The sequence below is a fragment of the Urtica dioica genome, chromosome 7 (genome assembly GCF_054948205.1).
Source record: "Urtica dioica subsp. dioica isolate 48M chromosome 7, U.dioica_male_clone48M_v1_H2, whole genome shotgun sequence".
Lineage (NCBI taxonomy): Eukaryota > Viridiplantae > Streptophyta > Magnoliopsida > Rosales > Urticaceae > Urtica > Urtica dioica.
This window is the reverse complement of record NC_142762.1, coordinates 41,095,884-41,108,893: the sequence shown is the minus strand read 5'-3', so window position 1 is coordinate 41,108,893 and position 13,010 is coordinate 41,095,884. Positions and strand designations below refer to the sequence as shown.

Genomic DNA, 13,010 nt, shown 5'->3' with positions numbered 1-13,010 from the left:
TACTTGGCCATTTATTTAACACACTTGGTCATTTTGTTTTTTGGGTGGTCCATCTATTTGGGCACTATTTCTACAAAACAAGAAAAGTACCCTCAGATTAGTCATTTTTGTTAATAATAGTAGCGTTAAATAAATTTCTAATCACCCCTGCAATTATATGAAATAAAGTATAAAATACAACAGCAAGAATTATGCCTCCTGAGCAAAAAAAACAACAAGAAAAACCAAAGCTTGCCAATTTAATTTTAAACGACAAATGGTATATATGCCTTTACATGCTAGATTCATGCCATTATGACCCACTTTTTTTTTATTAACCATTATGACCCACTTTATTTGGTTAATTCTCCCCCCTTTTCACCTAATCAAATTATCTGTTTTTATACCGTAAACGTAATTTGTTTTTATTTTTCTCCTAGTTAACAATATGTTACTTATATATTAAAAAAAAAACAATATGTTACAAACACAATGACTCGAAATATGATTCCTTGCCTATCAAATTGATCACTCAATAGAGAAAGAATTCATATTTGTCCACCACATTCATTAAAGTGAATAACTTCATGCTCGTTTTATGGATTGTTAATAATTTATATCAGTGGGCTGATCCTAAAACATAACAAAGTGTTGGAATTTTGTTTAAAGACAAGAACGAAAATGGGGGGTTTTGTTTTGTTTTGTTTTTGTTTTTTTCTTTTTGGCCGTGAGGAAAGAGTTTCATGTAGAATAAAAAAAAAATAATGATTTGAATCTAGGATACGTTTGGAGCTTGAAAAATTCAATGAAAAAAAAATTAAGAGCTTATTATGTTTTTTTTTCTTTGAATTGAGAAAAAAATTTGGGAAAAAAAAGGTTCAAATTTTTTAAGAATATATACTTAAAATTGGAATTTTGTTTTAGACGATGAAAAATACAAGAAATTCGAATGAGAAACCACTGAGGATCTCCAAAGTCCAAACATGGTAACATTAAGTAAGTATTAGAGACCAAGTTGATGCCAAAATAATAAATAAATCAAGTATTAGAGAGCAAGACAGGCACAGCAATTGAAAAAAAAAAAAAAAAAAAAACCCCTAACAAGATCAATATATATTCTTAATCACGTCGTTAGTACGTCTTCGGCGATCATCATCATTACTCACGGTTTAAGCAGCTTAATCAGAGAGAGTGAGAGTGAATCCAAAGGCACTGATCATATAATCTCCGTAGGACCGGCCGTATTCTAAAATACCCTTTTATTCAATTCTCTCTCACTCTTTCTCACTTATTATATTTTTCTCTCTTGGCCTAGGCATGCGAGTCTGAGAAACCCAAACCAACAAACCAACGACGACGGTTAGCCCGAACTCTCTCTCTCTCTCACACACACACACTTCGTCACTTATTATACCACACACAAACAATCAGTATATATCACATATATATACGATACTGAACTGATAATACATAACAACCCTACTCCGATGAGAAATCAGAGAACTATCTGAGACTAACAACCGAAACAAGAGGAGAGAGAGCGAAAACGACTTGTCGTAGACACGAAGAAGATGATTCAGACGGTGGAAGTGGAAGATGGCTCAGAGGAACGCACGGTGGTCGTCGGAATAAAACTCGACGCGCCGAGCAGAGAGTTGCTGACGTGGGCGCTCGTCAAGGTCGCCAATCCCGGCGACTGCGTCGTCGCTCTCCACGTACTCGCCAAGAACGGTACGACTCTTCTTTCGCCTTCGATTCGATTCCGAACTGAGTAATTTCATCCTCTAAACTCTCTCTCTCTCTCTCTCTCTCTGTATATGCAGAGGTTTTTGATCGGAACGGAAAAGCTTCGCTGCTTTCGCTGGTCAAAGCCTTTGACTCTGTCCTCGCTGTGTACGAAGGTTTCTGCAACCTGAAACAGGTTCGTCCTTTGATTCGTTGCTCACTTTTCGATGTCTAGGTTGGAAACGAAAAAACATGAGAAATGAAAATAAAATCTGAATTTCGTTTATTCGCAGGTTGACCTGAAGCTGAAGATTTGCAGAGGTTCGTCGGTGAAGAAAGTGTTGGTCAGAGAAGCGGAGACGTATTCGGCGTCGAAGCTCATCGTCGGAACCGCTCGGAACCACCACGCGATTCTCTCGACCACCTCCGTCGCGAAGTACTGCGCGAAGAAGCTCGCCAAGGCTTGTGGAGTCGTCGCCGTCAACAATGGAAAAGTCGTCTTCAAGAGAGAAGCCCAGTCTCAGCAACATCACCATAACCATCAACGACTACAACAAGTTTCGCCCAATTGCTTGTTGTTTGGCTCGCAAGTTAACCCCGGGCGTCACAACGAGAGTCTCAAACCTAAACCTAAGCCTAATTGCGCCGTTTGCGCTCCGGTCCTCTGGAAACCTCATCAGAACGATGACGAAGAAGAACATGAAGAGGAAGATCACGATGAAGAAGAAGAAGAGGAGGAAAAGGAAGATAAATCTAGGGCTTTGGTTCCGGTGAAGAAAACCACGGATTCCTCGCCGACCTTGCTTTCTGTTCTGATCGGCGAAACGCCTGAGGCGAGGCCTGGCTGGCCTCTGCTCCGCCGCGTGTTCGCCGAAAATTCGTCGGAGAAGGCATCTGTAAGGAAGATCTCGGTGGTCCAGTGGGCAATGCAACTTCCGACTCGGAGCAACCTCTCCTGTGATTTCGACCACGAAAGCGGCGCGATCGTCCCCGTCGGCGGCGGTGCGGAACCGCCGGAGAGTTTGCCGGAAAGTCTCCCGCCGGAGCTGGAAGGTCTCCACGAGAAGTACTCTTCGACTTGCAGGCTGTTCGAGCGCCGAGAACTCTCGTCGGCGACTTCCAATTTCTCACCTGGTTAGACCTAGTTCATAAATCAAGTCCCGTCTTTTTTTACATTATTAATTTATTTTTTACTATTATTGGTAAATAAGTTTTTTGTTATGGTATTACAGAGAATTTGATTGGAAGAGGAGGTAATAGTGAAGTATACAAAGGGTGTCTTCCAGATGGGAAGGAATTGGCAGTGAAGATCTTGAAACCATCTGAAGATGTGACAAAGGAGTTTGTGATGGAGATAGAGATTATCACTGCCCTAAACCACGCCAACATTATTTCTCTATTGGGATTCTCTTTTGACAACAACAATCTTCTCTTGGTCTATGACTTCTTGTCCAGAGGAAGCCTTGAAGAAAATCTCCATGGTACGTATGTATGTGTGTGTGTGTCCCCACTCAAACTACATATTATTTATCTATTTTTACATTAATTGATTTGTTATTAATCATAGGAAAGAAGAAAGATCCAATTGCGTTTGGATGGAGTGAGAGATACAAGGTGGCTTTGGGCGTAGCAGAGGCTTTGGATTATTTACACACTGGAAATGCCCAGCCTGTGATCCACAGAGATGTAAAGTCCTCCAATATACTGTTATCCGATCATTTTGAGCCACAGGTAAAAAAATAAAACAACACCTCAATTTTTCCTTTACACTTTCCCACTTTATTTCTCCTTTTTTTCTTTTCTTTTCATTATACTATGTTTTTCTGTTCAGCTTTCCGATTTCGGACTGGCTAAGTGGGCCTCAACCACCTCAGCACACATAACCTGCTCAGACGTGGCAGGCACTTTTGGGTACTCAAATCACTCTGGTTTTTATTCTCTTCTTCCCATTTGAGTACTATTTGGTGATTTTACCAGAGTTATAAGTTATAACCGAACACTGCATTTTTGTTGTGATGTAGTTATTTGGCTCCTGAGTACTTCATGTACGGAAAAGTGAACAACAAGATCGACGTGTACGCTTTCGGCGTCGTGCTCTTGGAGCTCCTTTCGGGTCGAAAGCCCATAAGCAGTGACTCCCCGAAAGGCCAGGAGAGCCTGGTCATGTGGGTATGTCTTCTTTTTTCTCGACTCTCGACCCGTAATATAGAAATCTCTTCTTGACGTTGTTTCTAACAAAAATACTCGAACATCGGTCCAGGCTAAGCCGATTTTGAACGAAGGGAAAGTGTCGAAGCTGTTGGACCCGCGGTTGGGGAATAATTACGAGCAGGACCAGATGGAGAGAATGGTCTTAGCGGCCATTCTCTGCATTAGGCGTTCCCCGCGAGCCAGGCCTCAAATGAGCCTTGTAAGTCAAACCCGAGTTATATCTTCCCATAAGTTCATTATGTTCTCTTTATGGTTTTTGGATTTTATGAATAGACTTGCAAGATCTCTAAGGTCGTAAATAGTGGTTGAGCCGCCGGAATTTGAACTTAGGGGACATATGATAAAAATATACACTTTTTAAATTTTTTTAAGGCTGTGTAAGAAATTTAATTTCCAAGCGGGAAAATATGAAAATGTCACGTAATTATGGGCTACAAATGTAATTGGTTTTGAGATGAAACATCGTAAACTATAATCTGGTAGGCACTACCGGAGCTCAAATCAGTAAAAAAAAAATGTGATCTGACTCAAAATCGAAATTTGGCGAGATTTAGAAGGGAATTGAATACGATTTTAAGTTAAAATCAATTACGTTGTTGATTTGGGTGATGATGATAGGTTGTGAAACTTCTTCGAGGCGATCCGAATGTGACAAAGTGGGCGAGGCTGCAAATGGACGGGTCAAAGGAGAGCGATTTTGGCGAAGACGAGGCAGCTTCTTGTCCTATTTCCAATCTGCAATCTCATCTAAACGTTGCGCTGCTCGATGTGGAAGACGACTCGCTCTCCATGATCAGCATCGACCAGAGTGTGTCCTTAGAGGACTACTTGCAAGGCCGTTGGAGCCGCTCTTCCAGCTTTGACTGAATTACCCCTAAATTTTTACCCAAAAAAAATATACTGAAAACATGCATTCATGTTTCCTTCTTGTGTACATTACTTGGAACCCAAGAATGCCACACAGAAAGAGAAAGAAAAAGACACCAAAAAAAAGGGTTTTGGATGAGAGGTTGTTTGTGGTTTGTTCCCTCCTCATTCCCTTACTAAGTCAGTCACACCATTGAGAAAAAGAAAAAGGATTAAAAAAAAGGTCCTTTAATTGTCATGTCGTTTTCTCTATTTTGTTTCTTGGTCACTGGATTTTAATCCCTTTGCATCTCAACTTGATCACGAGTGGATAGTGGTGTTGTACTCTTTTGTAATATTTTTGAAGAGCTTTCTCATATAGTAATGAGTAATGACTGATGAACAAGTAATTTAATGATACAATGTATATATATAATCTATTAGTGTATTTCCCACTAAAATATGTTTCGTTATCGGTTGATTCAGAAGTGGGAAGAACATGAAAGTCATTATCTTGCCACCCAACTTGTTACCATTAACGTGGGTTTTTTTTTTTTTTTTTTGAATCTTTCACATGTCACAAACTTCTAACCGCTAAAAGATAAACGCACATTATCAATATCGCTATCCAATTAGCCAAAACTTCTATTTCCACTGGAAGTGGAATTACAGATCAAAGTTGAGATAAACCCACTCTTTCATTTCATACATTATTTTGTTACCACTAAATACTTAAGACGAATCTTTACAAAAATAAACCAAACATCATGTGTCTAGTGGGTGTCTGATTAATGTTTGTCATAATACTTAGTCAATCTCCATATTCTCCAATGCCCCACAGTAGAACCACTCAATACTCGATGCTTTTACCCGTCGTCTTGTATTCCAAAGTCAACCATTTAATACAGTCCGCTGGTTTTTTATTTCTTTTTTTTTTCCTCATCCAATTCCACCGACACCAATTTGGACTATTTATGAATTTACTATTTAGCTACCGTGAAGAGTAAGGTGATAAATTATGAGGCATGCAAAAAAAAAAAGTAACACAATTGATGATATGTCATAATGTTTTGAGGTGTTAAATTTCCAAAGCGTATTACTTGGCCCCGACGGCAAATGCATTGATATTTTTGGAATTAACAAATGGATTTTTTTTTTTTTATAATAATAATATCTCAGCTTTTATTAGTAACTGGTCCATTATAACTATACTCTAATCATCATTTTAAAGTTGAGATGACCTCCGTTGATAGGGTGGCGGAAATTTTGAAATTGTGAAATCGAGGTCCGCTTGTGTGTTCATAAATACCTAAGGATCTTGAAATTGAGAAAATATAATTTGGGTCGTTTAAGTTGATGTCATTGTGATTTTTGGGTTCTTGAGTTTTGGAGTAGGAATAGTAAGACATTTTTCAAGATATTGGAGGGGATGTGTGGTATTTATAGAGAAGGGTGGGAATGAAGAGCTTGTATAGCTCTCAGAAAACAGTAAAAAAAAAAATTATGACCGTTTTACTTTATTATCGTTATTGTTGTACTAATATTAAGGTTTTTTATTTTTTATTCTGTTATGGGTCTTAGCACATTAAAGATTATAAAGTGTAATACATTGTAGATTGATGTGGTAACAGGCTGTGATTTCTATAGAGAAACTTGAGTTTCAAAGTTCAATGAAGCATCGCAGTTGAAAATCAAGTCATACGTTGAAATGTTTAGAGAACTAAGCATTTGGACCTTTAAATTGCTCAAATTACCTTTAAATTACATTTATCTTATTTTTCCTTAATTCTCTCTTCTTTTTCTATCCGCTACCTACTTCGTCGCCGAATCTCACGCCCTTCTTCTCTCCCACGATCATTCCGGTCTACCTTCTTCGTCTTCGTTGTTCCATGGATCCTCAATCTCGCACCCGTCTCCACAAAACTCAACTTTCTCAAGTAAAAAGCTTATCGGGCTTCTTATGTTGTTAGACACTTGAGAGAAGAAAAATGGGTAAGCTACGATCACTTACATGATTTAATTTTATAAGAAAATAGTTTGTTTTTCGAGGAAATTTTTTTTTTGTGTTCGTCAGATTTTTCCCATAAAAAAACTTCGAAGACTCGATCTGTAACTTCGAAGATTTCAGTTTTAATCTCAAACATTTCAAACTTTTAACTCTGAAGTTGCTGTTAACATTTCGAACATTTTAAACTTAATATATTCGAACTTTTAAATACCATTTCAAACATGTATCATGTCTTGCTCATATTTGACACAGTTTGACTCGGTTTAAATTTTATAACTTCTTAACATGTTCAAGCTCGAATACATGATATTTATTGGACGGTATTTGGGTGATCAAAGGTAGAAAATGAGAATATTTGTATCGATGAATCGTTATATGCTTTGAAACTTTAAGTTGCATACGTGTGGGCAAGAAGACCAACGCCTTCTCTCATTTTGGCATCGGACGCTAGTGTGACCGTATCTAATTTGTGGACCTTTTTTTTGGGATGTCTTTGAACTGTTTCACAAATGTTTTGGTGAAACATTTCGTAGTTTTTGATGTTTCAAGGGGATTTGATTTCGAACTTGTAACGCGTTTTTCTTCAGAAGTACTTGTTAAATTGTATTACTGAACATTATGAAATTAAGCAAACAAAGTTTGAAATTATGTTTACAAAAAAACAGAAAAATCCGAAATTCAATATAAAAAAAAGAGCCAAATACTTGTTAATTTAAAAAAAAAATTCTGAAATTAAATAAATAAAACAACTAAAAAACTACAAAATCCAACAAAAAAATAACTAAAAAAGTTTGAAATTCAATAAACAACATAGAATCGAATACTTGTTAATTAAAACTAAAAAGATTGAAATACAACAAACAAAACAGTTAAAAAGTCTGAAACTCTGTTTACAAAACATAAAAAAAAACTCTAAAATTCAAACCAACACAGAATTCTCTAACAATTGCCCTGCTTGGACTTGGACCGAGAGATGCATCAACGATATTTCTTTTCATGGGACCTACACACAACAAAATCCTCAGCTTCGAGTGACCACAATTCTCTAACATAAATGCGGTCACACTTGTGTCCGATGCCAAAATGAGAGGAGACATCAATCTTCCAACCCATACATACGCAGCTTCAAGTTTCAAATTGTTAACGAATCATCGACACAAAAGATTCATACATATCGATAAATAGTTTCGTCTGAGTTATGTGCATCGATAGTGCACGAAAATTCGAATCGCGACTCATTAGCATATTTCCATTTTGAACTTTTTTCCACTCAAATACCATCAAATAAACAACATATATTCATGCTTTAACCTGTTAAGAAGTTAGGAAATACAGATTCGATAAAAAAAAGTCAAATTTGTGCAACACAAGATATGTCTGAAATGATATTCAAAAGCTCAAAATTATAAGATATTAATTTTAAAATCATCGAAATGTGTATAGCTATTACGAAATTAAAAGTTCAAAATGTTTGACATTAATGCTAAAATCTTCGAAGTTCCAGATCAAAAATTCGATGTTCTAGATCGAAACTTTGAAGTTTTTTTTTTTTCTGAAACTTCGAAGATAACCAAGACACAGCTACAGAAGATGACAGATGAAGAATGAGAGTCGTTATGTAGTTATGTCTATTCTTTTTGCAAAAAATACAATATAGACATTTCAAACATGAATGATAGGTTCATAACTCTGGTTGATCGCGGCTCAACGCTGAACAACTTACAAACATGCGTCACTTCCAATTTGATATATTTTATGTCGTTATCGATATGCAACTTCAATAGCTAATTGACCGTTTTACCGAGGTAAACACGAAATTGCTTAATTGTATAGATTATTTATGCCCACATGATTCTTTCTATTATTTTGATAAAAAAAAAGATTGATATGTCTTGCTAAGCAGTATCTCGAGGAATTTTCTCCAATGGACCTTTTGAAACTCGATGATCAACTTGGAATTAAAATTTGTGAGGTTCGCTCGAGCACAAATTTTGCACAACTAGAGGGTATTAGCGATCTTGCCAAGAAAATGGTGCATTCTCGGAAAATATAACTCGGGTGGAGCTATTAATCGTTATGTACAAAGCTTTTTGTGTCGATAATTTGTTATATGATTTGAAACTCGAAGCTGCGTATGTATGGGTAAAGAAAACTTCCGTAGGTCGCCACAAGAAGAAGAGCAAGGGAGGAAGGCGCAAGATCAAACGTTTTTCGTTCCGAGGTGAAGTTGTTGTTCACCGCAAATGTAGTATTTGTGGAAGCAATAGACATGATAGGAAGTCGTGCACTTTTCGTGGGTAGTTGTACTTGGTTCTGTATTTTTATTGAATTTCCGAAATTTTACTTGTTTTATATATTGAATTTCAGACGTTTTAGTTATTTAATGTATTGAATTTAAGATTTTTTTAGTTGTTTCATGTATTTAATTTCAGATTTTTTAGTTGTTTCATGTATTAAATTTAAGACTTTTTAGTTGTTTCATGTATTGAATTTCAGACTTTTTAGTTGTTTCATGTATTGAATTTAAGACTTTTTACTTGTTTCATGTAGATAATTTCATAATTTTTACTTGTTTTATGTATTGAATTTCAAACTTTTTAGTTGTTTCATGTGATAAAAACTACAACAAAACTAAGAAGAGTTTGTCATCATTCCCATGTCATAAAAAACTACAACAAAGCTACGAAATTTTCATAAAATACTACAACAAAACTAAGAAGAAATTGTCATCTACAACAAAAACTACGACATGTTAATAAAAAAACTACAATAAAACTACGAAATCGTCATAAATAACTACAACGAAAACTAAAAATTGACATAACGAACTACAACAAAACTATGAAATTGTCATAAAAACCTATGCGAAACTCAAAAAGATATAAAAATAGAGGTCTCCACAAAATCAGTGCACATCTTCCTCATCATCACCATCCTCATCATCCTCTTCATCACATGGCGGCTCAAAATCATTCACCTTGAACCTAGTACCGTACCATGCGGCCTGGGGTTTAGGGGTTTCTGAAACAAAAGTTGTATGCAAACCATGATCTTCTGCCCTATTTGGACTTGGAGCTGCATCAACGATGTCTCTTTTCATAGGGTAACGCACAGTGAAATCCTCAACTTTGACGGACAAGAATTCTCTAACATAAATGCAGTCACACTAGCGTCCGAGGCCAAAATGAGGGAATGCATCGGTCTTTCAGTCCATACATACGCAACTTCAAGTTTCAAATCATATAATGAATTATCGACACAAAAAAAAACTTTATACATAATGATTAATAGCTCCGTCCGAGTTATGTTTTTCGATAGTGCACGAAGTTCGAATCGCGATTCATTAGCGTATACTCATTTTGTACCTTTGTTCACCCAAATACGGTAAAATAAGCCGCATATATTAACGTTTGAACTTGTTAATAAGTTAGAAAATATAAGTTGGATAAAATAAAGTCAAATCCGTGCAAGAGAGTATACAAGTTCGAAATGATATTCAAAATTTCAAATTATAAGATATTAAGTTTAAATGTTCGAAATGATCACAACAGTTACGATGTTAAAAGTTTGAAATTTTGAGATTAATACTAAAATATTCGAAGTTACAGATCGAGAGTTCGATTTTTTTTTTGAAAAAAATTTGATGAACACAAGATTTTTTTTCCCCAAAAAAACTCTTTTTTTATTTTTATTTTATAAAATTATAGCATATAAGTGATCGAAATTTATCCATTTTTTTTTCCTCTGAAGTGCCCAACAATATAAAAATCCCGGGAAGCTTTCTACTTGGGAAAGTTGAGTTTTGTTGAGGCTCCGTGGGGCGACAAAGACAAAGTGAGACTAGAAATGGTCGTGCGTGAGCGGGACGATAAATTTTCATGAGTCAGTGGGTAGAGAAATTTTTGTGGCTCAATGAGCATAAGAAGTGAATGAATATTGATTAATTTGAAGAAATGGGAATGGAGGAGGTAAATTGAGGTTTTAAAATTTAAGTGCATTTTGGAATTTGGACCATGCAGGGAGACAAAACTCGGAAACTCAAGGGACTGTTTGGTTTAGTATTCTAAATTTGTTTTTTGTTTTTTGTTTTTAAATTTTGTTTTCTGATTCTAGTTTTAAATTTAAAAAACAGATTTAGAATTACGTTTCATAATATTTTAAAATGTTGTTTGATTATATTTTACATTCAATTGTTTTAGTGTTTAACTTAAAATATAAGAGAGATAAAATAGAAAACATATTTTCATTGTTTTCTATTTTCTAAACAAATTTCAAAGAAAAAAAAACATAGTTCTAAATTTATTTTCCAAATAATTGGCTGCGTAGCCATCTTAAACACTAGCAATTTGATTTTAGCCAACCTTTTGTTAATTTCCCGTAAATAGCCATCTTTCTTACGTGGCAGCTTATTAATTGAATTAGTTTTACATTTTTGCCCTTACGCTATTTTAATTAGGCAGTTTTTTTTTTCAAATTTCGAATCAAATAATGAAACCGAATAGAGAAGTTTTCAAATTTAAAATATCCTGCAGATTTTGAAAGTTAATAGCCCATTTATTGTTATGTATTTGGAAATTTTAAGCGTTGATTTTAGGTAATTAGTATATATTTCCGTGGCAATTTATATGGATAAAATCTGTAAATATATTCTTCATTTATTGATATTATTTTGTCTTCCATATATTCATAATTTCCAGAATTTTCGTGCCCAAAATATTTCTAGAATTTTTTTCAGTTTATTTACTCGAATATACTGTAAATATGCTTTGTATTTACAGTGAATATACTGTACATATGCTTTGTATTTACAATGAATATACTGTAAATATGCTTTGTATTTACAATGAATATACTGTAAATATGCTTCGTATTTACAGAGAATATACTGTAAATATGCTTCGTATTTACAGAGAATATACTGTAAATATGCTTTGTATTTACAATGAATATACTGTAAATATGTTTTTTTTATTTACACGAACATACTGTAACTGTAATCCAACAACAACACTGTCACTATAATCCAACATTTATCCCAAGCCAAGCCAACCTAAACCGAAGCTTAAATAAATAAATAAAAAACTGCTCTTTGCGGAGTCCATGATTCCGATCGGGACCTTTGGACGCAGATTCTTCTCTTCTCGGAAAATTCAAACAGGGAGCACGAGAGAAAAAAAATCAGAGCCTGTGATTGAAATTCAGCCTTCAATTTTAACCAACAAAAATCAATTCAACAGCTTCAATTGATTTTAACCCGTCAGTCCAAACAGGGAGCACGAGAGAAAAAAAATCAACGACAAAGCTTAACCAAGCAAGAACGATACAATCATCATCGAAATGCATAATAAACACAAATATCAAACCCGAAATTCTAACTCACAACAAATGCACCATATCACGAGAAAGCCCCAATTTTATTACAATTCGGAACCCTAACCCTTGGGTTCAAGAGATTCACGGGAAATACCTTCTCAATTTGATGAATTCCGACGGTCCTCTTTGATTCCAGTCGAACTCCTCGTCAATCTCTTCTCGGCAACTCCCGGCGACTCTTCTCCCCGGTCCGAGCGCGCGCGGGTTTTGGGTCGCGGCGACTCTTCTCCCCGGTCCGAGCTCGCGCGGGTATTGGGTCCGCTCATGACGGGGTGTTTGGTGGTGGTTCGGTCGAGCGTTCTCTTTCTCCTCGAGCTCACATCCCGTATCTCACTCCCTTGATCTCTCTCTCTCTCTCTCGGCTATTTCTCTCTCTCTCTCTCTCGGCTCTCTTTCTTCTTTCTTCTCTCTTAATGATCTTAATTAATGATCTTAATGATGCTCCTCGATTTCCGCGAACAGTTATTATCCGAATATTTTGTTTTAAATGTTTTTATTTTCAACATGTTAATGGGCGGGAACAGTTGAGGTTATTTTGGTATTTTGATGTTGTGTAAATAAATGAGTCTAGCTATTAACCCGAAATTAACCAAATGATGGCCAAATCCAAAACCTTCTAAACTGGGAGGCTATTTAACTATATAACCCTTTATTTTCCTTTATTTTCTAAGTATTATAAACAGACATGTTTTCTAAAATTTAAAATTAGAAAACAAAAAACAAATTTAAAATCACATAACAGTCGCCTTCAAAAAAAAAAAAAAAAAAAAATCACATAACAGTCCCCAAGTTTCCCAATATCAATGTTAATATCCCATAAAAAAAAAGTTAAATATAAATACGAAAAGGATAAACTAGATCAGGGGAC

General features: G+C 35.6%; 1 protein-coding gene across 1 annotated transcript; it reads left to right on the top strand.

Moving 5' to 3' along the window:
- The first annotated feature begins 1,238 nt into the window (after nucleotides 1-1,238).
- On the top strand, nucleotides 1,239-5,176 carry LOC149391651 (kinase with adenine nucleotide alpha hydrolases-like domain-containing protein). Its single transcript, XM_089619170.1, has 9 exons — nucleotides 1,239-1,710; nucleotides 1,803-1,900; nucleotides 1,998-2,838; nucleotides 2,937-3,185; nucleotides 3,272-3,435; nucleotides 3,536-3,615; nucleotides 3,726-3,873; nucleotides 3,965-4,114; nucleotides 4,534-5,176. The coding sequence occupies exons 1-9, from the start codon at nucleotides 1,551-1,553 to the stop codon at nucleotides 4,780-4,782; spliced, it is 2,139 nt and encodes a 712-aa protein (XP_089475296.1). The 5' UTR covers nucleotides 1,239-1,550; the 3' UTR covers nucleotides 4,783-5,176.
- The last annotated feature ends 7,834 nt before the right edge of the window (nucleotides 5,177-13,010 follow it).

Bases quoted from the DNA above. Each gene is read 5' to 3' on its own strand.
- LOC149391651 (XM_089619170.1), top strand. From the start codon at position 1,551: ATGATTCAGACGGTGGAAGTGGAAGATGGCTCAGAGGAACGCACGGTG. The intron at 2,839-2,936 runs GTTAGACCTAGT...ATGGTATTACAG, and splicing joins GACTTCCAATTTCTCACCTG to AGAATTTGATTGGAAGAGGA. The intron at 3,874-3,964 runs GTATGTCTTCTT...ACATCGGTCCAG, and splicing joins AGGAGAGCCTGGTCATGTGG to GCTAAGCCGATTTTGAACGA.